This window comes from Corvus moneduloides, chromosome 3, assembly GCF_009650955.1.
Source record: "Corvus moneduloides isolate bCorMon1 chromosome 3, bCorMon1.pri, whole genome shotgun sequence".
NCBI classification, from domain to species: domain Eukaryota; kingdom Metazoa; phylum Chordata; class Aves; order Passeriformes; family Corvidae; genus Corvus; species Corvus moneduloides.
In genome coordinates, this window is record NC_045478.1 from 91182011 (window position 1) to 91208495 (window position 26485).

The 26485-nt window shown below is 41.0% G+C and overlaps 1 protein-coding gene across 1 annotated transcript in view; it reads left to right on the forward strand.

Moving 5' to 3' along the window:
* The window catches only part of GLP1R (glucagon like peptide 1 receptor), an 82194-nt gene that overhangs the window by 26259 nt on the left and 29450 nt on the right, over positions 1-26485 (forward strand). Inside the window, exons 2-5 of the mRNA XM_032102736.1 lie at positions 2528-2624; positions 3869-3979; positions 22541-22650; positions 25182-25288. Coding sequence (XP_031958627.1) covers positions 2528-2624; positions 3869-3979; positions 22541-22650; positions 25182-25288 — 425 coding nt within the window. The remainder of the gene's footprint in view (positions 1-2527; positions 2625-3868; positions 3980-22540; positions 22651-25181; positions 25289-26485) is intronic.

The following is a 26485-nucleotide window of genomic DNA, read 5'->3' on the forward strand; positions in this document are numbered from 1 at the left end:
GTCTTATTGCAACACACTGTAGATAATAGAAAACTGTCTACCAAATAGGTTATCTCCACAGAAAGGCATGTCTCATTATTTCACTCTTACAGTTTGCTAATCTCTTTCTTAGAGTTGTCTTCTCACATTGTGAAAAACCAGTATAAGTAGAATGCTTTTACTTTCATTAAATATGGGATAGAGGCTTGCTTTTAAGCTGTAGTTAAAGCTGGTTGTTCCTGCATTCATGAAGGCCGTAGATGAAAGCTTGTTTTAGAAAAATTACTTAAAAGCTTCCTGACTCCAAAAGAGCTAATTTTTTTAGTGCAAGCTGTTTTAGGATATTTTCAAGATATTTTAAAAGGTAGAGTCTTGTTTCTAAGTGAAACTCTGTATGCATCTATATCTTATAATGATTTTAAAAGCTGAATTTGGATTAACTTGATGTAGTCATCCACATGCTTGATCAATAGTTACTTTTTGGGAAGATGCGTGATGTTTAGTAACTTCTGAAATTGTACTGAATTGTAATTTAAGAGGTCATCCTGGAAATGTTCCTTTTAATTCCTTTATTAGACTGTTAACCTGGTGATGAGAGGATAGTGAAACAGTCTTGTGTAATTTCAATTTACCACCCTTGTAAAATGAAGACCTTTAAATGATTCTCTGATTCTAAAAGATATATAACCTAAAAGTCACTTCGCAAAGATGGCCTGAGAGAAACTTAAGTTTGAAAACTGTTTCTCTCCCTGTATTCAGGTCATCTATCCTTACTCAGCCTACGTGGATATGTAAATGGCGTTTTAGTTACTGATGATCTGTTTCTCTACACGTACCTGTAGACCTAATTCAGGTGATGTTTTCTTTCCCCTTCAGGTATGTTGAGCATAGGTCACTATGCTATGGGTTTGTTTTTCCATAGATACATTCAGTAGAATCCATTTGTTTTACAATAGACAGACTTTGCAGCATTTAGTGGCATAGATAAGGTGATTTAAATCAGGCAAACAGGGTCAGAGTTTCCAAGATCCACAGGCTTGTGCTTGTTTTGACTTCAGGGGGACCTGACTAAATTCTTCTAAAATTACGGTGGTGAAGCCGCCCTAGCTACAAGTTAAGTAATAGGTACTTACTCTTGAAACATAACACAGGTATTTACTAAATGTTGTACTTTTCATTGCATATGCAAGACCATATTTGTAGTTAAATGTAGTGGGCTAATCCAGGCAGAAGCATTATGCATATAGTGCTTGGTTTATTTCTTTTCAAACAGTTTTTAATGGGAAGAATATAAAAGAAGAGGACTTGAGAGGTCTGGTCTGTTCTGCTCTTTTATACCAAGGTGATTGCATTGGTGTCTAAATTTTAGTCATACTGGTTGTAGTGGACAGGGTTCAGTTTGACTTTCTTGAAATGCAGTAGAGTTTTAAAATTACTTCTTCATTTTAAAAGAATTCTTCCCATACTCTAGTTTTATTCTAACCATCTGAAAAAGGTTTAGAAGCACAAGTGGAAAACAAAAATTAGCAGTTGAAGCTGGGAGGGTAAAACTGGAAGGATTATTTACCCTCATGCTTCACTAAATAAACTGATTGATATCTGGGATTAAATGAACTTCCTTCCACTCAGCAGCATTAGTGTGTTGTACCATTAGGTTCATACTGTTGATTGTATGTCTGAGACATCCATGAGCCTTTCTCTGGAACAAGAAGGCTGAGTTACCTGCATTGTTGATGACTTACAGCCCCCTAATCCGGATGTTTAAACTTGGTGTATACAAATACAAAGAGGGGGGGAGAAGGAGTAATGTCTTTACTCAAATGCAGCGAGTTAAGCTGGATCTCTGTGAGCCAGGTAGGACATCTGCTAGGGTTGAGTGAGCAGCCAGCCCTGAGTTAGCTGTTCATTCTAATAATGGCTAATTTCCTTTGTCCTCAGGTGAAGTTTGTACGTACTTTTCCACTGCCCCCTCACTACTTGGGGTAGCTGATGGTGGAACCTGCAGCCTGTCAAAACGTGCAAAAAGGAGGTTCCACATCTTTCTGCAGTTTCGGGAAAAATATGCAGGATACAGGGAAAAGCATCAAAGAAAAAATAAAATGGAAAAGCTTTCATCCACATTTTGGAAGAATGCTTGGGCAATATCCACTGAATACAGTGAATTACCTTGTTTTCATTTATGGGGAAGCAGAAATACTTCTGTTGGAAAGAAAACCTCTACTAATAAAGGACTTACTGCTGTCCCTGTCTTTTCATGAGATAATAAATCACACAACTGGGGCATGTTAAAGAGAGCAAGGCTAGCTCAGTTTGGGTTTCAGTAAGGACACAGTATAGTTTGTAGGGTTTTTGTTTCCTCATGGTGCAAGTAGAAGGGGATTTTTTTGGTTGAAATTAGGCAAATACATAGCATCATCTTGTACCCTTTGTGATAAGCAGTGCTGTTCTGGCTTTTTGTAGTCATTTTCACACTCACCTACTCATTCTGCATGAAAAACGCTACAGTTTAAATCCCTGAAATGTCTGAGACTTGTGATTTCTCTTTCAGAGTTCAGATGGATCCCTCTCTGAGGTTGTGCAAAAATGGAAGGAGTATCAGCTCCAGTGCCAGAAATACTTGTATGAGACACCCCCCATTGTGGCAGGTAAGCTGGTTTGGTAGGGATAGGATGTATTAATTTTTAAAATGCATGATAACAGTAGCAAGGGAGTGATTATGAACTTGAAAATACTTCTTTCTGGTCCATTGCTTCTTTATCCCATTTGCTCCTGCCTGCTCTCTGTGGGACTCTTCCCTCTGCTAGAGGAAGCATTTTATGGAGCAATTTCATTGTAAAGATGTTTGTCCTTAGGTCCAGAGTGTTACAGAGTGGCAAGTGGTAGCTGTACCATATCAAACAGCCACTAATGTAATAGACCTGAAACTTGTTTAGGGGTCAAGGTGTTAGGAAATCTGGGACCATGCTGTTCACATTGAACTAGGAGTTTGTGGGTTGTAAAGTTGGTATAAATTATTTTCAGCATTGTAAAATGCTGAAATGGCTTTGGAAAAAAAGCATGCGACTTAAGGAGAAAGAGAATGTAGCTTGTCTTAGCATTTGAGCTGCTGTAACGTGCTGAGAGCATCTGTGATGTGCCAGCATCATGGTGTTCAGAGGACAAGTGGTGATTTGTCAGTGATGCTCACAATTGGATACCATGCAGCCTGTCCTCTGCTTCAGTGCTTTTGTGACACACTGAAGATGGGTCTAAGGTTGTGCCTGTGAAGAATTATTTCAAAACTGTTAATATTCCTTGTCTTAACTACATTATTATGTCAGAGTGAGAGCAGTAGCTGATGACAGTGGCACGGACACATTCATCTCCCTCTGCTGCATTATTCTGTTGAGCAGTTGAGTGCTGCCCTCTAAGAATGACAGTTTAATGAAACTAAAGTTGAAGTATTCTCATGTTGATTAAGCTGTAATGCAAAGTTATGGCTGTGTGTGGGTATTTCATTGGTGGACCTATATATTATAGTAGACTTCCCAACTGCATGACTTTGAACTATTCTGAAGAATTACTATCTTTAGTGTTCATAGCAAAAATGATTTTAAATTAAACTGGGACAAGTAAGGGTCTAAAAAAGAAAAGATAGGTAAATTAATACCAATCCATTACTTTCTTGTCAATTCAGTGCAAGACCCTAATCTGTTCCTTACTTCCTCCCTGAAACAACAGTTTCCTGTGTGAAGATTATCTCTTTTGGATAAATAAATGTCATATAATTCCACATCAGAGCTTAAATGCTTGTGTCTGTATTTCCTCTTACATTCTGCTCTTCAGTCTTTTCCTTCTTGCTGTATTAGTACGAGGCAGTGGCATGACCCTCCCTTCCCTCTCTCTGCAGAAGGCAAGTTCTGCAACAGAACGTTTGATGATTATGCCTGCTGGCCAGACGGACTGCCTGGTACCTATGTGAATGTCAGCTGCCCCTGGTATCTTCCCTGGGCTAATGCAGGTAAGAGTCTTTCCTTATAGGCACAGCTTTAAACCAATCCTATTTTCCTTGCACGATCTTAGCAAGGACAAGATTGGCTTAAATGGCTGTGAGTGCAGTCGGTGCTGTGTAACATAAAAGTAGGGATGGATATTAGTATGATACATTCTTTATCTCTGTTTAGCAGGAGAAGATGAAAATGAGAGAACAGACTTCTTAAAGGTTGCATTTAGTTTGCATGGTTTTTGCTCTCATCTGGTTTTGCTGCTTGGATAGTGGTGACTATTAATAACTTAGCTCTGTGTGCTTGCTGAAGGCTATCTAACAGTGATAATGGCTTAGTTGGAAAGCTGAGATAAAAGTAACAAAGGTAACTGGTACGTCATCCTGTAGAAGATACAGACAAAAAAGTCTAAAATGAAAGTGTTTTGTGCTGCTTCCTGGGATAAATTTATTTCTCAGAATGCTGTGAGATGAAGGCATTGTCATTGGTTGTAAAGACTTCTTCTATGAAGGACTGAATGTCACCTTTAGATTTTACACCCTTAAGTGCATGTACACTTGAAGGCAAGGTGTATTAGATCACTTTGTCTAGCATTCTGTCTTTCAAACCAGTGACTTGTACAACTTGTTCTTTGTGAAGACCTTTCTATGCTTTGAGGTCTAAATGAAAGTTCATTAGCCAGCTACAGTGGTGTGGAGAATTGGCTTTGGCCTCTGTAAAAGGGCAGAGGATATTAGTTAATGATAATATATAATTCTGATTGATGGGTGCTAAGTGTATGGTGTAAGTATGGAGAACATGTTGTAAGTGTTGGTATGAGGGGATATCAGGAATGACAAAGAAAAGGGATGGGACAGTCAAAGATTACTTAAATGTATTGCATAATGTAGGACCTGGGCATAATACACATAGCATGAAATAAGGGGTGGAGATGAAACTTAGTCTGACTGGGTTGGAGGTGACTTTCTTCGCAACAGCACTTGTCCAGCATCAAAGCACTCACGCCAAGCCCTGCCTGAGGCCCTTGAGGCAAAGGACACCGATGGCTTCCTGGGTTGTATTAGGAAAAGCATCATTGGCAGCTCAAAAGGGTGATCCTTCCCCCCTACTCTAGGGGGTGTGACACATTTGGAGTGCTTTGTCCAGTTCTGGGCTCCCCAGTGTGAGAGAGACATGGACTTACTTGAACAAGTCCAGCAAATGACCTTGAAATTTATTGAGGAATGAGAGTCTCTTATGAGGTGAGACTGAGAAAGCTGGTGTTCTTCAGCCTGGAGAAGAGAAGGCCTCAGGGGAAATCTTATCAATGTGTATGTTCACATATTGAAATACATAAAATTTCCTTTAAACATAATTATTTTACTGTGAGGTTGGTCAAATACCTAGGACAGGTGACCCAGAGAGGTTTTGGAGTTTCTGTCCTTGAAGAAGATGGTCACAGCCTGACTAGACATGAACAACTTGCCCTAGTTCCTCGCTGTGTTAGGAAATATCCAGAGTCTCATTCCAATGTTGACTGTTTTGTGATTCTCTGTTTCTGTTAATTTTTTATAGGATGATAAATTTTGATAACCAATTATTGTCAGGTATTAAAAATTTCTGTTGCTGTCAGTCAGAGTATGAGATGGGGAGGAGAATTTACATGGTAAATGTTTGGAAAGCTGGAGCTTTCCTTGGGGAATTACAGGTTTTGCAAACTATGCTTTAATAGCTTTTACTGTTTGTGTACCACTCTTGTCCTAGTGGCTGTCAGTCTTGAGCCTGCCTTTCTGCGTATCTCAGCAGCAGATGTGGCCCAGCAGGTTGCCTAGCAGAGTAGCAGGCTGAAAGTGGTATGAAGAACTTTTTACATGCTCAGCAGGTATGTGCTGTGCCACTAGTCTAACTGCACATGATGTCAGTCAGTTCTTGTCCCTGCGTGATGCCACAGAGCTGCTCACTGAGGTGTGACTTCCTTCTTACTCGTTCAGTGTGGCAGCTTCTGAATCCCTGTCTGCATTGTGGGCACGGTTCAGCAATAGTGCTTTCTCTGGGTCTTTGGATTGCTCATTTATCTCAGGGTACACAAGCAACTGCAGGGAGATAGGAATCTGTTCATTGAGAAACTTGAGAGTTAATCTGGTGTTCAGTGCTGTATGCCTATTCAGACTCGTGTGCGTACAGAGACTCAAGAGCAACCTTTCACAAGACAAATCCACAGAGCATGGGCCTACCGGTCTTTGATGCTAAGGAATAGGTGCATTTGCAAGATTTTTTTTCTTACAGGATCACATCCCTTGTGGTTGCAACATCATCTTCATCCCTTTTTGAAAATGCTGCTTGCAAAGGTAGCCTATAAAGTACAGCAGAGACAATCAATACTGTCCCACTCATGTCAGATCTCTTTAGAAATGCTGAGGCTGAGACTTCTTTTTGTTGTGTTACCTAGCAGGTGTGTCAGCATCCCTGCAAGAGTCTGTATTGGCATACTGTCTGCAAGTACCTGGACTTGGAGGGCTGGGAATATGTTCATGGTAATTGAATAGAAGAAAGATCACAACATTAGACCAAGATTTTATGCTGGAAACCATGTATGCCTGTACTGCTACAGACTTTTTTTGTGACAGGCAAGTAAATTAAACCTGAATTGTCACAGGAATTCTTTTATTATAGGTTGCACTGAAATAGTTGTATTCATTTTTGAGTGCTCTTTTGAGATGTGCCCTGAAGGTTGGGTTATCTTATCTTTCTTCAGTGGCACTGCACTGCAGTCTTTTTTTCATCTGTAGTTACGCAGCAAACTAGATTGGGAATTTCACCCAACTGAAATGTGGGGGCTTCTCCTCATTCCTTTGAGTCTGTCTTTTTTTTTTTTTTTCTTGTTCTTTCATGTAGATCAGTTTCCTGATTGATGTGATTGCAGCTGTGTTAGTATTCATCTGCTTCAAGTATGCTGGTCATTATATTATTTTCTTAACAGAAAATTATGAAATAAGATTATTATGGGTATCTGAGTAATCGGTATCCCACTTAAAGCCAAAGCAGCTGAAGTTTAGAGTATCCTCTGCTTCAGTGCAGGTTAAATCATTGTCAGTGAATGCAAAATAGGTGGCAAATGCATCCACAGCACAGTGCAGGGGTTGGTATCCTAGCAAATGAGGAGCCCAGACACTGCTGGGCTGTAACTACATGGCAGGAGTTCATAAAGTCATCTGTGTCCCTTTGGTGCCATATAAAATAGCTTTGTGCATGTAGTGAGGGAGCTCTTTCTTGCTTCTTGACAGCAAGAAACAGGATCATGGGGGCAAATGGAACGTGGAAGGGAATCTAATTTTGGTCAAACAAAGTATTCTGTTCAGGGCTCTGTAGGGAAATTTTCTCTTTATGTAGATTTCTTGGTTTTCAAGTGTTATTTTGAAATGCTTTGAAAATACTAAGTGAAATATCTGGACTATCAAAACAAGCACATGCTTTACTTTTGCATGCCTTGCTTCCTTACCCTGCCCCCGCCAAAAAACCCAAACCAAAGCAAAGCTTTTTTGGCCTGCTTATACATCTTTGAAAGAACAAACTATAGAAGTTTTTCAGATCTGTATGAGCTATTTCACTCTACCTCTGTTTGGCTTTTATTTGTTCTTATGCAGCTCCCACTGTGGGCAGGTCTTTGTGGGGAGATGCTGAAGTAGCAGGAGGGAGGTTATTGTTAAATAGATTTGTTCTGCAAAGTTGCCAGTACAGATCCTGGACCACAGCCAGAGCTTGTTGAAGGCAAATTTTATATACTTCTGGCTGACGGAGTTGAAGCTTTTGCTCCTGTATGCGAAGACCACTCAGGTTATGATAGCATTGAAGTTACACCAGGTGAGCTTTGCACACCTTGCTTTCCACATTGTAGTCAGAGAGGTTATGGTAAGTTCTAGGGCCATAGCTGTCTCCAAGCCCAGCCAGTGCAGAAGCTCTGAGGGGAGCAGTAGGGGCTCCTTTAAGGGACAACGGGCACCTTGCCTCACTGTCACTGGCTGTGTGCTTTTTCTTGTTACCTTCTTCTAATTGAAGGCCAGCTGCCAGTAACACCATGTGGATTTGGTAACTGTGGAGCTGCGCAATTCATCTTGCAATTATGCCTCCTCTGGGGTTCTGATATTTTATTGTTTAATAGCACTAAATCCTTTTTAATTAAAAAACCTTCCAGAGGTACCAGTTTCAGACAAGAGTTATGTGAGCAGTTGCCACATCGGTTGCTCCTGTATGCACTGGGCTGCACCAAGGCTGGCTGCAGACTTGCATCAACACAGATGTAGCTGTTGCTCAGATCTCCATTCAAAATCTGAAATATTTGAATGCTTTTGTTTCAGCTTAGGACCTGTCTCTAATTTTGAGGGGTCTGACACCTGAATTAGTTTGATGCCAGTATCTGTGTTGGTATCTTGCTATGGCATGGTAGTGAATTTTGAAGCAATCCCTGATTGTGCTGCTTGCCGTGACTGATTTCGTTTGAGCAGCTTTGGTGTCTGTTTCTTTGGAGGAAACTAAGCCAGAAGCTGTACCCCAGGAGTGCCTTGGATTATTTTCAGTCCTGGAGGGAGGCATAAGACCTGATGATTTGTCTGTACTACCATGAAACCTTCCAGTACAACCATACATGAGCCTTTGGAGGACTTCTGCACTACCAAGGTCTCATTAAATTGTAATGTTTCTTGTGCCAGGTAAAGGGCCAAATGTCTTGTATGCCTTAATTGATGTTGTCCATGAGGCCTCAGTGCTTTGTAGTTCCCTATGCTCTCTAAATCTACCTTTCTCCTAGTTTGAAATAGTTTTCTTCTTTACCTAATAACTTCCATTGTCATTCACTTTTGGTTGAATCACTTGTCTCCTGTAATTCACTTTATTATCTGTATTATCCTCTCTTTATGATGTTGTGTTGCAATGGTGACACCTGCTCCTTTGTTCTCCCAGATCATCAGGCAAAGTACAGCCTGGGGACCCCTGGAAACAACACTGGTTTCCAGCCTGCGACGTGAGAGACCTGAAAGTCTCTCTGGTGGCAGAATAACCCAGCAGTAATACCAGATGACCTCTGATAGTAACCTTGTGGCTGCCTCTGGCTACTAGAGATGGGGTCAGTCTGATTAAATTGTGGAGATATCTGGCACCACAACAATCCTTTACACAATAATTTTGCCCAGTCACAGAGATTGTATGAGCTTCACTTCACATGGGGTGTGGAAGTGCAGAATCAGACTGGATTGCTGCTCCAGAGTACCTTCAGTTGCAAGGATACATCCAGGTCAGATCTTTCTCATTTCCCCCTGCTGTAACCTACATTTGAGACCCTCTTTCCAGCATTCTTCATTTTCTCTCTGGTGGCGGAACTTCTTTTCCTGATATGTCTTTAGGTAGGTGTGGGCTCTGCACGAGGCTTGGGGTGGAAGTGGGGCATTATCTTGGAACTGCCAAGTACCAGACGTTAGCAGTTTGACAATGAGATTTTATGCTTGTTTAAAGCAATTTCCCTAGGGTTATGAGATTCAGGAAAACCTTATTGTGGTGCAGCAGAGATCATGGAAATTGTCTGCACAGTCCTCACCCAGCATAAGTGTCTAAGTTAGTCCTGGCTGCTGTTTAAATCATGAACTAATACCTTCCTTCTTGTGTGGTGCCTTTCTTTTCCCAAAAGCTGTAATTATACTTACACAATAGTAAGGGTATCATGTACAGAAATATTGCAGATTTTATTCCCTGCTACACAAGCAGGAGAACCAAAAGTGTTGAAATGAATCCGTCTGTTCCCAAGCTAAGTCTGTCTGTGATTGTTGTGCCCACCAAGGAGAAGGGCTGAGAAAGGAAACAGAACCTGGTTGTGTTTGTCAGGCTGTTGCCTGCCACGAGTGCTTTGGGTCTGTGGCCTGCCATACCGTGACCCAGGTGAGAATTATATGTACACTTCTGCCTCAGCAGGATTTTGTGTGATTGCTGCTGAGGTAGCTGGACCATTGGAAAAGCTTCTGCAGCTAATCTTCTCTTAAATGTGGTTTAGTACCCCCCTCAGCCCCTTACTATCAAACGTGGTCATTCAGGGCTGTTGTTCATGCATCTGCTGTGCTGCAGGATTAAATCCAGTGTCCTGGTCCTCTTCCCTTTCCCTGAGTTGCCTGTGTTTGTGCACTGTTCACACTCAGAGCGGAAGGGAGCTTGGGGACAGAGTGCTATAGTACCAGCAAAAAACAGAAACAGGAGAAAAAAGGTGTTTTTGTTTGTGAAACCTCCTGTGGATAGCTGTGGCATATGGATAGTGCTGTGGCAGTGAAGGTCTAATGTTGCTTGTGCAAAGCAGACCAAAAGAAACTATGTTGCTTTCTAGAGGGCTCTGTGGAAAACCCTAGGGCTGAGGAAGCAGGCATTTCTGTGAGAGTTTTCCTTCAGACAGTTTTTGAAGTTATATGCACGGCAGGAACATTTGGTTCAAGGGACCAAGTTAAACCTTGTCTGATTTAATCTCTCTCACTTTTTGTTTAATCATCCAGCTTCGCAGTTTGAGGTAGCCTTTTAAAACCGAGGCAGCAGATGGCTACGTGAGTGTATAGTTAAAGTACCTGCTTGTCTTTTTGCGTGCAAGAAATAAATTTCACTTCAAATATTGGATACTCTGAAGATTATTAGACACTTATTAAATTTCTTCCCTTCTTTGCTTTAATAAAACCAAGCTTCCAGAAAGCTCTCCATAATGCTGAAAAGGGGTGTGACCTTTCTCAGTGCAAAATATGTTTCTATGCATTTGCTAACCAGTAAGCAATTCAGAATTTATACTTCCTTGCACCAAAAGCTGTCTCAAGTTAATTGGCAATTTCAGTTTGCTTAAAGTAATAATAAAAAAAAAATCTTAGTCTCTCAAGTTCACCTCTGCCTCTGTTTGTCAGTCTCCATCTGGTAGTGTACCAGAGAACTCTCAAACATATGTTGCTCATCTCAAGGGTAGATATAGGGACTGTTGGCCGAAATAATTTTTAAAATCATTAACTGATAGATATTAACATGCATTTATTTTGGGCCATGTGGCAATGCCATTCTCAGTTTTATCAATTTTGCTTAAACAAAAGGAACATCTGTTTAAATGAGCTGCTGGTTAACTTCAGATTGAGGTGCATATAATAGCGCAGGGGTTTATGACCTTCCAGCTGGGCTGAGATGTGGCTTTCTGTAGGGACAGTGAAAAGCTCTCTGCTCTGCTTCCTCTCGTGCTGCAACCGAAATACATCAGGTGTGTTATAGAACAGGAAACTTTGCATATGGCCCGACACTGAAATGCACATATGTGTGATGGGAGCATGATGTTCATATGTCCAGTATAGATCTGGTCACCTGAGACCTTCTAGGAAGAGTTAAGGTTTTTGCACTGCTTGGCATAGTATTAATGCTGGACAAGCTTGCTGTAGGATATCGGCTTGCTGTGTCTGTGGGAGTTAGAGCAGTTGGCAGGACTGCATGTTTTCCAGAAATTTTTTAGTTATAACTGTATCATGTTTTTGTTTAAAGTAATTCCTTGAAATGCACTGTCAAGGATGTCAAGGCACACCTCAGAAAAGACATAGCTGAGCCTCATTCTGTGTGTGCTTGAGAAGTTTTCTTCAGCTGATCTGGCCATGAGTAGTGCCTTTCAGTGAGAAATGAACACCATTAGACCCAGCTGCCAGGAAGAGCTGGACTGCCTCTGTGCCTTGCCCATGCTAGTCTAGGAGGTACCTAGATATGTTTGAACTCAACAATTATCTTAGACTTCATCTATGCTCTCATTACACATTGGCATAACTGAAGTGATTATCTACTTGCTTTTATTTGTTTTCTGTACCAGTGCACTCGTAAACAGAGGGACCTCAAACCTTTCTTCAGGTTACTTACACCTAAGAACTTGCAGTTTTTCATTGTTGTGGACAAGGAGTAAACTGAGCTAATTAAGGGTCTGAATAAACAATAGTGCTTGTGTGTGCTACATAATTAAATGCCTTGTTGAAAACAGGTTATTAGCTTTCAGCTCACTTAAATGTTGCTAATTAGTAAAATACTGATTGTTTGGGGTTTTTTCCCCCGAAGTCCCAGAAGATGTGAGAAGACACGAATGCCTGATCTTAAAACAGCATAGGTGGAGAGCAACTTGCCCAAATGGCTCACTTCTTACTCCCCTTTTCAGGAATTCCTGGCACTTCACCTTGGGTGTTGGGAAAGGCTCCTCTCACATCCACCTTACGGGTGTCCTCTCACATAACAGATACGCTTTTGGTGTGACAGTGATCTTAAAGGTTACTTCTTTTTCTTCAATACCCTCAGTTAATTTTTGGGTGAAGAGATGAACCAATCTACATATATACCTCTATATATATATATATATGTAAGTAAATGCTTTATGTAAAGGCAACTCAGTCTTTGCCTCTTGAAGTTAGTAGGTCTGCGTTTAAATTTTTTATAATATTTTCATTTGACAGAGTAGTCATGCAAAAAAATGTGGACTGAGTGAAAAGGTGTCTGAATATAAGTAGTCTAATTGTAGAATATCCTCCCTTTCATGCCATTTCACAAATGCAACTGTAACTACTAATCTTTACAAGGATTGCACTTCTTAATCATGCACACAGTTTTTATTTGTTTAGCGGTATTATCCTTTTCTACTTGCATGTTTTATTGGTAACTTTCCCCTCGAGAGTTTTCTGTCATAGACTAGATTTTCCCTGAGAGACCCAGGTCCCTGCTATGAATTTTGAAAGTGTCTAATCCTCCTCAAACATGCTCCAAATGTTAGCTGTTAGGATTCCCAGACATCACTTTAATTTTTCTTTGAATAAGAATAAAGCTTTTCTGGGCAATGTTTATGAGAGAATGTGGGTACGTGACTTGTTTGATGACAATAATAATGCCGGTTGATGCCTGCTCAGACTCATATGACTTTCTGGTTCTAACTTACTTTTTGACAATTGGAATGAGCAGAAATGAAGTAGGCAAGAAAAGGATCAAGTGCTCATCGGCATATTTCTTCTGAAGACAAAAAACTGACTTACACATGCAAAAACTGCCTGGTAACGGTCCTGGAGCTTAATGAAGCAGGGCACGAACAATTCCTTTAAACAGAGTGAAAGCATGGGTAAAATGTGGAAAACATTGCATCGGTGTGGCTGATGAATGACAGTGGGCCTCTCTAAGTATTTTTAAATGTGAGGTACCATTGGCAGTGAATATTCAAGGGAAGGATTGCTCCTTGGCAGGAAAAGAGAAGTTTAAGTTGAAGGAATTTTATGTTCATCCAAATACCTTTCAAGCAATGAAAATTGAGCAGAAATGAAAATGGAATCGAGAACTTGGGGAAAATTACCCACTTAAGGGTGTAAGAGAGCCTGATTTTCCGATCAGCTTTGGGTTGGAGGGTAAGAGTCATTGAGATTGGTGTAAAGATTGACTTTGTAAAGGGAAAGTAAATCCAGACATAACTGCATCTTTAGTGGCCTCTGGTCACTATTGACAGAAAAGGTGGTGGCTCCTGTGGTACTGATGATGTGTCTCTTGCTACTTGTGGGGATGAATTCCTTATGAGTGCTTGTTTGTACCTACATTCTCCAGAGGCCATATCACTGTGGAGTGATGTTCCTTTCTCCTGAAGCACATGACTTTTGGGGCCAGACGTGCTTTTGGTGCATGGGCTGAGCAGGGCTTCTTGTGGCCTTGTCGGCTGCAGGAGGTCCAGATCTGAGAGCAGATGTTCTTTGTTGATTTTGCCCCTCTTCGCTGCTTGGCTGGAGCTGGAGGAGCTTTGAGTGATGATGAGGAATGCTGAGGAATAAACTGGCAAGAAAGGAGATTTGAGAGGCTGGAGTTAGGTTGCCGTTTTAAATACAGTGGTTTTGGAAAATGGCAAGCCTGAGTAGGAGCTGAGAGAAATAGGAAAGTGTGGGGTGAAAGGGAAAGGGGGGGTCAACAGTGGGAAGGTATAAGCATAGAAGCAGCATAGAACTAAACATTGCAGCAGCAGGAAGGGTTGAAGGAATTAACCTGAAGAGGAGAACCAAGGAGGGCAATGCAGTTAGGAGAGAGAAGAATGATGTGTCTTCAGTCTTCGAAATGCATGAGATGCTTAATTTTATTTGTTCTGCTTTCAAGTATCCACATTCTTTACTTTCTGTAGATAGTGGCTAATACTTGTGGAATTATAGTTAGCACTAAATGAAGTCAGATAGTTTGAGTTAATTTTTATGATCTGTTTAGCAGGTGTCTGTGCTGAAAGCTTCCTGTTGTTTAGGATTTTTTGGATTGTTTTTATAAATATCTTGCAAGAGATGATAAATTTAGCATTATTTAATCAGTGGTTTTTTTATACCATTGTTTTCGCAGATAACCAAATACCACTAATTTCCCTGTTGCCAAAGATTGGCAGTTTGCTTGCAGTGCCTGGCATTTGTTTTAGCCTCCATGTTCTGGAGCTTCTTGTTTTGCTCAGGAACTGCATCAACCAACCAGTGTTTATTTGCATGTGTACTTCCCTCTTCCTCCTGGCTGTGCATATGTAACATACTAGTTATCTGTTGTTTTTTCTCAAAGTTTTTTTTTTCCCTTGCTTTAGCTCAGCAAGCATTATGCTAGTGATTTGTCTAGTATTTTTCCTTTCCTTTTAGCTTGTTTTTGGGGTTGTTTTTTGATTTTTTAAGGCCTTGGAATATAGACATAGTAAAATAGATCCCTTCGTCTACCCTGGGAAGACCTTAGTTTGCAGACTTCTAAGAGAACTTTTCACTGCATTTTTTTTTTGCATCATTTTAATATCCTCTAATAGAATGGCTTCTATTAATTACATTAACTGATCCAATAACTTAAAACCACAAAACCTCTTTCTTAGCACCATTTTTAGAAGTTTATTTTGCATTAAACTTCCGATCATGTTTGTTGTTGCAATAAATTTATTCCAACCCACTTCTCTTTATTCTGAGCAAAACTTTTAATGGTGTTTTTGGTATCTTACCAAATGTTGACAAAGCTGTGCCATTATCATAAATACTTGTTTTTTATAAGCTGCCTTCTTTTATTGCATTAGTTCACATATTTTATATAGTTCATAAACATTCTTTATTAAACCTGATGCACACATGCATGCGTGCACTTTTATGATTTTTTTTTTAAGTTCATTTCAAAAAGTTATGTTAGGTGTCAGTGTGGTCTAGTGTAGTTAATGCAGCCTTTTCTTAATACAAGTTCCTCAAATTAAAGGCTTGGAGGGTATAGCTCCTTTTAGGGTAATGCTCTGTTAAAAACAATATTGTTTTTCAGAAAGCTCTTTTAATTTTTGAGATACTAACTCATACCCAGTGGTGTATAAGTTTGTGACTTAAGGAATACTTTGTGATTTGGCACGGTCTTCTTTGCTTGCATAACCTTTATTGGCCACCATTATGCAAGCAATTTTTAATTATGAAGCTATATTCTGAGATTATTTTTTTTTTCCACAGACCTTATTCCTTTGCTATGAGAATGGATTTGCATGTGAGGTGTAGTAAAGGGGACTCTTCTCTGCAGGATCATTGCTTCATTAACTGAGGAAGTTTGTGTTGAGTGAGGCAAGATATTGCAGAGCTGGCAAGGATGATCTCTGCACTAGGAGAACTGAATATGCCCATTCAGAACAAATTTTGTGGCTGCATAATTTTCTTTTTGTATAAATGTGACTTTATTATGTTACTAAAATATGGTCCTTATTTTTTGGATCATCTCTTTATGCATATGAGATAATAGCCTTTAGTGTTCATTGGGGAGCTGAATCGTTGGTGGTCTTTGAATGGACCACACAAATAAGAAGATGCTGTATTTGATATAGACTTTATTCAGTCTGCTTAAAATGGCTTGGCATGAATAATTTCACATTAAATTATCTCACTCTATTCTGTGTCCTGAATAAAACCATGGATTCTGTTGGGGAAAAAAAAAGTATGGCTGTGTACGTAGAAACAATGTTACTGGGTGGAACCCAAACTCATGTAAGTAGCTTTAGCTTAACACTTCCTAATTCTTGAATCTTCAGTGTTGTTGTGTTAATGTAATTTCAAAAGGAATGTTTTTAAGTAAGAATTTATATATATGCAGGCAACATCCCTTGGGTGATGCCACACAGCATCATCTCCATCTGCAGTGTCTGTGACTTTGTGCTTTTGGTAGCACAGCAGAGGATGCAGGCACTGAGGATTTCTGGGACAGGTGGGGGGCTGTGCAGCCTGTGGCATGGCCTGTGTTTAGCTGGATCTTCCCTTGCACCATGTGAAGGTATCTGTTAGGTCTGCATAAGGTCATGCCAAGTGGTCACTTCATGTTCTTGCTGCAGGAAGAGAATAATTTTCAGTAGTGTATATTGTTTGCGTGAGAGGTGGGGAAACAGACTCAAACATCCCTATTGTGAATGTTCCCTATCACTAGCTCCTAGCTTGAAAAAGCCAAGAATTTGCCCAGCCTTTTCCAATTAAAAAAAAACCAAAACACTGCAAGGAAGAAGAGTGACAAGAGGAAAAAGAAAAGTAAATGCATTCACACTCCTACCGAGAGACAGACATGAGTTTGCACCCACCTAACAGCTACCTTTACATGGTACAAGGGAAGATCCAGCTAGGCAAGCACAGGCTTTTGTTTTGTTTTGTTTTTTTGTTATTACAAAAGCAGAGAAGTTGAGATAACTAATACATTATGAGGGAAGAGGAATGGTGGGAGAGAATACTGAATAAGGTACCTGTAGTTAAACTGCCTGTTGAGATAATATAATTTCAGATGATGTGGTGGTAAGCCCAGCACAAAGGAGCACCTTGATAAATGTGATTCTTGGACAGTGGTGCAGGCTGGGGCTCTTCCAGCTCCCTGCAGGCTTCAGAATCAGGCTGTTCCCTCGTGTCATGTTTTTAGCTGCATGCTCCAAGGAATGAGTCCTGGGTTTAGGATGCCTTTGCAATAAGCAGCACCAGGGTTGGGGCTGAGTGAGACTTAGCAGCAGCTTTTACAGCCAAGAGTGATTCCTTTCAGGAGAGCATTGCCCAAGTCACAGCAAGTGACAGAACAGAGCTGCTGATGAGGGTGCAACCTCCTAATTTCTGATAAATTGTTATCCCCATCAAAGGCCAGGTTGCTCATTTCAGGAACAAGCCAGTCTGCCTTGAGGGCTGTTGTGATGCTCTCATACTGCAGAGTCGTTGCTTTATGGAGAAGATTGTTACCTTTTCCAAAACAATCCCCCTGCTGGAAGTAGAGAACGGATGTTAACAGAGGAGAGGTCTGTAATGTGTGACACAGAGCAGACAGACAAAACTGCAGTCTCTTGTTCTTCTCATTCTCTCATCTCTCTGCCTGAATAGAATTGATTGGCTAGGAAATGCTGTAATTTATTTTTACAATGAATAATGTTCCAGTTTATCCTCAGGGACAGTTGGGTGAGTAATGTCACACTGACCTGGACACCCTGATGTTGTAAAATGCAGATGAAGTTGCCTGTTTCAAACAGAGAAGTCATTCAATTTGCTTTTATTTCTAGTAAAAGTGGGGCTAATAAGGAAGAGTTTGTGAGCTTTTTGCCCATGCTCTCCCTACATAAAAGTATTCAGCTTCTTCTGGAATTTGATTTGATTTACAGGTTCACTGGATAGATGTTACTAGCTTCAGTGCTGACTCTCTACCTTTTGTCAGCTTACAGAGACTGAGTTTTGGGCATCAGTCCATGTTTTAACATTTAATTCTAATGAGGTGTGATTGACACTGTTCAAATAAACTTGTGCGATTGAGCTGCTGTTTTGCAACTTTTTGCACTTAACTTAAAAAGCAAATAAAATCAGATTCCCTGTGCACTGGGTGTGGATTTGTTTGTTTATTTGCAGAGGATGATAGCCAGTTCTAGAACATAGTGGAATGATCTGAAGCATTGACTATATGGTAACAGAAAATGTAACAGGACAGGAAAAAGGTATTGCAGGATAGCAAGGAGGCAACAACAACCTCGAACCTTCAAAAAAATACTCTTCGTCATTCTGGTCCATTAGAACTGAAGCTGATCATTGTATGCTTGGTGTTTTTGACTGCATTAAAGGTAAGAGGGCCTGAGTCACTTTGCAGAATTCAGGCATGGACAAATGTGAATTGCCTCTGAGTAAACCACCTGCAAGCAAGAAGCTGAAATTGCTCAGCAGTTGCAGGGGAGGCTGTGTGGGTGCCTTCTTTCTGTCATGGCATACAGGCCACCTCCGAGCATGTCACAGTTAGTTTGCATCAGTGTCTATTAATAACTGAATTTCTTTTCAGCAATGGCATCACATGAAAGTTGAAGGAAATGAGGTTCACGGTGAGCTTTGGACCAGGCCCTCAGCAAAGACAGAATGTGTATGTATACTACCTCTTTATCTGTTTTAGAAGGTTGAAAACCTCTGCCATCTTAAGCCATGACCAGCTGTGCAGAGAGGGAGTCATAAAATGTACATGTGAAAAAGTTGTTTTAACATATTTTTAGGTAGCTTTAATGCAAACCATATGCTTTACTCTGAACAGTAAGAATGGTGAGACACTTGCAATTCTTGAGTCAAAACATTCCTGATTAAAAGCTAGTGGATTCCTTGAACTTTGTTGGAACTGCTTTCAGCAAGCACAGATGAGAATTTAGTAAATGAAAAGATGATCTAAAGTCTCCAGGGCTTTATGGGTTATTTGGGAGAAACACCAGAGCAGAGTTTCTGGTGTAGAAGCTGTGTTCCGTCCCTTTTAGTGAGGCAAGACTGGGGAAGAGCATGGAGTTCAGGTGATACCTCTCCTGAGCTATCAGTCATTAACAGCCTTGGCTGTATTTGGGCAGCAGCAGGTGGCTGCCTGTGACCGAGCCTGTTGCCCAGAGGATGAGTGGATGGAGGCTGTTTGCCTGCTGCTTCGAGGAGATGGAGAAAGTAGGAATGACTGCAGGTTGATGCAGTTCGGGAGGGTTCTGTTTCAAAGGCGCACCTTTCCGTGGTCATGCTGTGTGAAGTCTGGGCTCTTGGCACTGTGGCTCTTGGCATCTCCTCTGGGCAGCTTCTGTGACGGATCACACAGCGCTCAAAAGTATCCGCACCCCTGGGTCCTGCATGGTGCTGCTGCTGGATGGGCCCAGCTGCAGGGCATGAAGGGTCTCATGTGTGTGGTGTTCATCCATTTCTGAGCCCTTTGCAGCTCCACAGAGTTGATGCTGTGTTGGGTAATGGGGAGTCTGACACATTACTGAAAGCAATCCACTTCCACAACAGTGAGACTTGTTTCCACATTTCTGAGAGTAACCAGCTGCCTGCAGTGCATCAACCCCTGTGTTATTTTCATGTCCTGCTTTCTGTAATCTCTCAGCTCTTTCATGAGCATTGTTTCGTGTATCAACCAGAATCTCAATGGTGCCTCAAAGTAGAAGTTTTCTTTTTTTTAACATTTTCTACCTCTTAAGCATTTTGGTTAGTAAGTTATTCCACAGAACCAGGTGTTTATGCTCTCACATTGTGATGTGCAGTTTCGTCTATTTGGAACTTGTTTGATTATTCTTTTACATTTTAAGGCTCTTCCTGGGTACAGATAGCCCGGCTGGTCTTCAGTTGCCTCTGAGTCCTGCACTGATCACCACTATTTTGGCAGTCAGTGAGGCTATGACAACCTGATACAGCTGGCATGTGACTACCTAGAAGTCTGTAAGAGCCATCCAGTTTGAGTGCTTGTGACTCATAGATGTGGCAGGAATATTCCTGTCTAGTGTAATAGCATTACATTATTTTTCCTTCATATCTAAATGAATTGCCTTGTTTTTCTGTCTGATAGCAAATTCCATGTTTCATTTACAGTAAACCTTTCAATTCTCTAATATATGCCAGACTTCAGCATACAATAGGTTTTCCTCATTATTTAAAAAGTGTTATCAATAAAAAGAAAATTAAAATGTGTCATGATGATTGGGAGAGAAAATAAATATACTGAAGCTAAGCATTCATCCCAATTAGACCTTGCCACTAAGAAATACTGGCAGAGGAGGGGAATTCACAAAGAGTTTCAGAAGATGTGAAATAATGTTGGGGTTTGGGGATTTTTTGCTTGCTTGTTTTTTAATTAATTCTCCTTTAGCAGGTCTTTCTTTTTTTTTTTTTTTAAATTCAGGAATATAGTCAAATTTCTTGTTTTCTGAGATTATTCGTCATAATAACTTCATCTTATAATACTTGGTTATAGCTCATCTAATGGCAGTCAGACTGAATTTCCTAGTCCTATGACCCTCTGGACTTTAAACCTCCTGGATTTCAAGTTCATTGGCTCCAAATATGCAATATTTACTGATTCCCGATTCCTAGGGCTGCTTTTGCATAGGTGTTTTGAATGCCTTACTTCAAATTGTGACCACTAATCCTGAGAGGGGGATGGAGGAAAAATGATGTTTTCCTACATGCTGCTCTCCATCAGGTGTGAGAGCCTTAATATTGTCATGGAATCATGGAATGGTTGGGTTGGGAGGGACCTTAAATATCATCTAGTTCCAGCCACCTTGCCCTGGGCTGGGACATCTTCCCCTAGGCCAGGCTGCTCAAAGTCCCATCCAGCCTGGTCCTGAGCTCTTCCAAGGATGTCGTGTCCTCAGCCTCTCAGCATAACCTGTTGCAGTGCCTCACCACCTTTATAGTAAAGAATTTCTAATCTAAATCTGCATTCCTTGAGCTTAAGGCCATTCCCCCTTGTCCTTTCACTACACGCCCTTGTGGAAAGTCCCTCTCCAGCTCTCTTGTAGCCCCTTCAGGTACTGGGAGGCTGCTGCAGGGTGTCCCTGGAGCCTTTTCTTCTCCAGGCTGAAGCAAAAAAGCCATTGAGTACCTCACAGCCTTCTCAGTGTCCTGTGCAGCCAGGTCTCCCCTATCCTTCCTGAGAGGACCCACGTTTTCTCTAGTCTTTCTTTTATTCCTGGTGTTCCTAAATAAGCTGTATTACCCTTGAGCAACATCATAGCAATACCCTGACCTAAGGAAGTGGTTGTCACTGGTGGCGTCACCAGGAGAGTGGGTACAGTTAGTGGCTGTGAGTGTATGTGTTGCAGGTGCTGTACCTAACCTCTCCTTCTGTTTTCGTGTGAACATATGTAAACAGATACCCTTAATAGTAAGAAAAAACCTCCACCAAGCATAACTTAATTTTTATATCATCTTTGTATTATGTCTTACTGGTATATTCAGGATAACAATTACAAAAGCAAATAGGCTGTGCCTACCAGAGCCATTATCAGTTACCATTTAGCATACTCATTAAAAATGTCTCATTAGAATATTAATGTCTGTATTGTTTTATTAAATCACTCATCACTTAGAGAACCTACTAGTTGTCTGCTGCTGGCAATTATCAAACAGATTAGCAGTTGTCAACTAATGTGTGAATAACCTACTGGGATGTTAGAATTTCAAATAAGTTTTAAAATTTTCCCACTGAACAGAAATGCCAAATTCTGATGAGTTCTAGTTTGCAGTAATAAGGGAGCTGACAACAGGAGGAAGTTGCAGCAGGCAAGGTTAACTTAGCTTCTTATACCTCAGAATATTTGTGTAAGTGTGTTTTTCCAAACATTGCCTGGGTAGAGGCTAGCCCTGGCTGAGGGATTGACCCAGCATTGCTTTTTGAGGGGTAGCTTCATTATATAAAATAGATCAGTTTACTGGCTCAAAAATGTGATTAGTTAGAAACTTCCTTTGCAAAGCAGCTCACACTGTTACTGTACTACAAGGACACTTGCAGGTTGCTTGTGTACACAACTAAGTTGTTAGATTTCCCCAGAACTCCAGGCACTAGAGAGGGAGTTTCTTTTCGTACGTGGACTGAGTGCTCCTTTCCCTTTGCATTTTTTGTTTTAGTGCTTCAGTCTGATGTGATTTTACTATGGACCATTTCAATGTACTTGCTTTTACAAGATCAAGTAGCTAACTGCTCCAGTTAATTTATTGCTGATTTTGTTATTCAAACATGTAGACAGAAGGAATAGAAAGAGTACATGGGTAGTTTAGGAAAAGATTTATGGCTTTGTTTTGTAGCACAGATGTTTGTGTAAGAAATTACATTTTGGGAAGCTTGTGTTAGCATTCCTGTTCTGAGGTTTCTCTGGATCTGCATGCTTTCAGAAAAGAAAAGGTGTGTTTAGTCTTTGTGCAGCTTCTTTTCTATGTAAAATCTATCACTGAAGCTTAACGTTCCCAGAATTTGCATGTCTCAAAATCTAGTATTTCACCGAGCTGGAGTTTATGCACGTTACAAAATCCACACAAGGATAGCAGCAATTATTTCAGTCTCTTGTTACTGTGGAATGGTCAGTGACTGTCCTGGAGCATGTCCTGGAGCCACCTGATGCCTTGGTAGCTGCTCTGGGGCCCTGAGGACAAGCAGCAGAATGTTGCGGGCAGTCAGGGAGCCGGTGCAGCACTTGCCCTGCCATGCTGCCGGTTCCCCCTCCAGCCAGGAGAGCGATGGGTGAGGAAGGAGCGTTGCACGGAGATGCAGACCACTCTGTGAGCCTTGCCCCTTGGTTGAGCAGGCTCTCCTCCTGCTGACCCTGTGTCTCATTTTGCTCCTGGCAGTGCTGCATGGGCAGGTGTACCGCTTCTGCACCTTGGAGGGGACCTGGCTGCTGAAGGAGAATTCGACCTTGCCCTGGAGAAACCTGTCTGAGTGTGAGCCCTCTGACCAGGTAAGTGTTTTTCCCATTTTCCTCCCATCTTGCAGCTGTTGCTTAGGGCAAAGCAGAAGAGAGGAAAAAAAAATAATTGTTGATGCCCATGGATTTTTGTCCTGTCAAAGTAATCCTCACTGACTCACCTCAGTGTGCCTAATGGTAAGGGACATCAGGTCTCTCCCCTTCAACAAAGGGAACATGGAGGGTAGACAAGAGCACATTTAAATGTACGTGAGAGCCAAGAGAAGTGACTCAGGTCACCCCAGCTGCAGTGCAGAGCAAGGAGCTCAACTGCAGGAGTGACCTAATGTTATTCCTTTGCCTTTTTTCCATTGTCACATCATTATAATAGTGACCATTTGCTCTCTCTGTCTTGTTAGCAGCTATTAAGGTGATTAAGATGAACTGAACTGAAGGATATTTGCTTTTTCACCTTTGGGCATGGGGCAATCCCTGCCTTTTTTTTTTCTTTGGCTTTTTTTTGTCTTTATACCTTCATTTTCCGTGGGCAATGGAATTAGGCTTGTCAGTGTTATTTTCTTGCCCTTGTGCTTTTTACTCTGCAGGGAGCTGAGATGCCTGGCACCAAATGAAGGAGAGCATAGGGATTTTCAGAGGATTTTTGACAGCCATTGGCGTCAGCCGCTGCACTGTGTGCGTTCCCATGACACGTGATACCACTACTACTGTGAACCTCCAAGGGCGATGCTTTTCCTTACAGAAATTGAGTGCACTCTCTCTATCCTGGGGTACTGGGAACTAGTACATTACCTAGATAAAACTGTTCAAGTTTATGAAAGTCCCAAGAGCTGCAGGATCTATGCCCTCTGTAGTTCCCATTGCTCAGTGCCTCATTCTTCAGAAGGAATAAATGGCTGCAGACTAGGAGGAGATTGGAAAAGATATCTTTCTCCAAATACTTGAATTTTAGCCTTTTCCTTTGACTTAAAGCGGTATTCCTTGTCCCTTTTGTGTTCTGTGCTATACCAGCAGAGCACAGTGTGTTAATGCCATGTGTAAGCCTGGTCGTTTGACTTATCCTTGCTGGCCATTATGATTTCTTCCAGAGCTGTGTTGGGACATGCCAAGGAGTGAGATACCTAATGGTAACACTTATTCCTTTGGCACCTGCCTCCACTTTTACATGAACTGATCTGGTTTCTGAAACCCTGTGTACATGGTGTCACTCCCTGAAATATGAACAGCCCTGTTTGGTTTTCCAGCTAATGTATATAGAGCCCCATAGTGACTTTGGCTTATGCATCTGGCATGCGAGAACAATAAGTTGTTTTTATAAGTTTGTCATGTGTTCTATTACAAATGCAGTTAAAATTCCAAAGTGTTTGGTAGCGAATCTTTAAAAATTTAGGTGTATGATGTCATTTTCATCTGTGCACATGTTTTAAATTGTCAGGTTTTAGTAGTTTGCCTAAGCTTTGATACTGAAGAGATTTTACTTTTCATAAGGCAGCTTTCATAGCATTCCCTTTAAAGCATTATCCTAGCAAATCTCTGAGGTACAGCCTGTATGTTCACCTTAAGTCCTCCTGGCTGTGCAAAGTACATCTCAATAACTGTATCTAATTTATGAAGTACAAGGAATGTGTTCCTTTGTACAGCACAGGTCTCAGGAGTCAATTGCAGAGTTAGCAGCTTGAAGAAGGGAAATAAAATCTTAGACAAAGATACATGCTTAGAGATGAACTAGAACAGTGAATATGAATGTGCCTCGGAGCCTGAGCAGTAAGGGTGTGTTATTATTCAGAGCTGCCTGTACCTTTTCAAGTAATTCTCTTCTCTATAAGGATTTTGGCCAGAATTTTCAGGCAAGGATCTCAGTAGTCATGTTTTAGTGAATCTGACAGGAGCCCCCACTGCTCTGGTCTGCACCAGGTCGCTCCCTCTCAAGCAGTGCTGCAATACCCAGGTCATGAGATGCTGTTGAGCTGTGATTTGTTCCCAGGAGGTTGCATAGTTGAGGCAGAAGACAGATTATTTGAGGGGCAGAAGAGGGTTTAGCTGTGTGTATGCAAGGCATGCTTTGCCTCCACATCATCAAATAGGACCTGGCTTGTTGCACTTCTAAGTATACATGAGCACTCCCCTCATTACCGCAGTAAGGAGACTTGCTTGAAGTGCTCAAGTCTGAAAAGGTTAGGTCTGCTGTTTTTACTGCAGGTCTGAGTTGTGTCTTTGCTTCCTGCCATCTGTTTTAAGACTTGCTTGTGTGATAATTCATATCTCTCCAACTTTATTATGAAATAATGTCAGATTATCTATTTTTCTAGCTAGGCTGCAAAACTCAACTATTTGAGCGAACACCTGGGAGCAGCTGAGGAATTAAGATTAAATTTTTATTTCTTTAGAGCATATGGAAAGTGGAAGACTGATTTGATAGGTGCATTTAAACTTGAAAGTAGGAGAATGATTTCTGGTTGTCATTAAGAAAGTTAGAAAGTAGCTGGGAGAAAAGAACTGAAGGCCATGAGCTCTCTCTTTTCCCCCTCCACTTTTTTGTTTTTCTTTTCTTCTTTCTATGCTCTCAGGATGCACCAGAAGAACAGCTCCTGAATTTGTCCATCATATACACCATTGGATATGCTCTTTCCTTCTCTGCCCTTGTAATAGCAACTGCCATTCTTCTTGGATTCAGGTAACTGGTGAAGCTTTGAAGAGAGTGGAGTAAAGGTTTTATGTTTTTCTATATGACAATATCAGACTTTGACAGAAACATTTGGGGTTTTTTTTGCCTCCTTTCATCACCTCGTTATTTCTCTATCTCTTGTCACTTCTGTGTTCCTTCCTAAAATAATTCCTTCTCAAAATGCAAGTAAAATGGCCAAATTTTTGCAGTTACCCATATTGAACATGTGGAACAGGTACTTTTTATTAGTTGGAATATTTTGTTAGGCTAGCTTTTATTTCAATGAAATTTCCACTGGGAGAGGTGGTAAAAGAGAGATGCAAGCGTTCCTCCATGGTGTCACCTTGCAGATGAGGCACAAGTCTGAGAAGGGCAAGGATATGTAGGAGAAAAATTTTCACCTTGCCTTGCTTGGAGTTACACAGAGCATAAATCTCAGTCTGGCCTTTATCCCAGCCCTCACATGCAAGGTGTGCAGAAATGGATTTTTGACACAATTTTCATTTTTGGAGAACTTTCAGAAATTCTTATTTCTTTCACAATATGGAAGAGAGTCTAATTTGAAACTTGAAACATTTATGTGAAATAAATTGCTGTCAGCTGGCCAGAGTGACATACTGAGTTCATCCTGGTTTGTACCAACAAATGCAATGGAGCATTTGAAAATTTAGATGCTCTTGGTTTCACATGCCAAAAATACACTGTGTGTGTTTGGTTAAAAAAATAAATAAAAAAGCCCCAACCAGACCAAAACACAACTTTGGATTCTAATAGGGGTCTTTATTTTTTACTCTGTAAATGCAAGACATGTTGTGATTCCAGCCAGATTTTCCTTCAGTTTGGGAGTGCTGAACACAGGAGGCTGATACTTAGAAAACACAAAGATGAGATCCTGTTCTGTTGTGGGAAGGACGTCCCTCTGCTACGAAGTCCTGCTCCTTGCTTCTCTCTACAGCCAGGTCCCATCCCTCTTATGTACTGATGAGGCTGCCTCCTAAAAGAGTGTAGTCTTCCATCTCCTGGTACTCTTATTTGAAATCAAGTCAGGACCTTTAAGTGCTCTGATCCTTGAGAAACTTCCTTCCCTGACTGAAGAATTATCATTACCAGTTGATCATTTGCTCTGGTGCCTGTGCTACACTTTCAGGAAGGCAGTCCCTTTCCTTTCTTCCCTTATGCATTTAAAAAGGTCAGTCATGCCTTTTA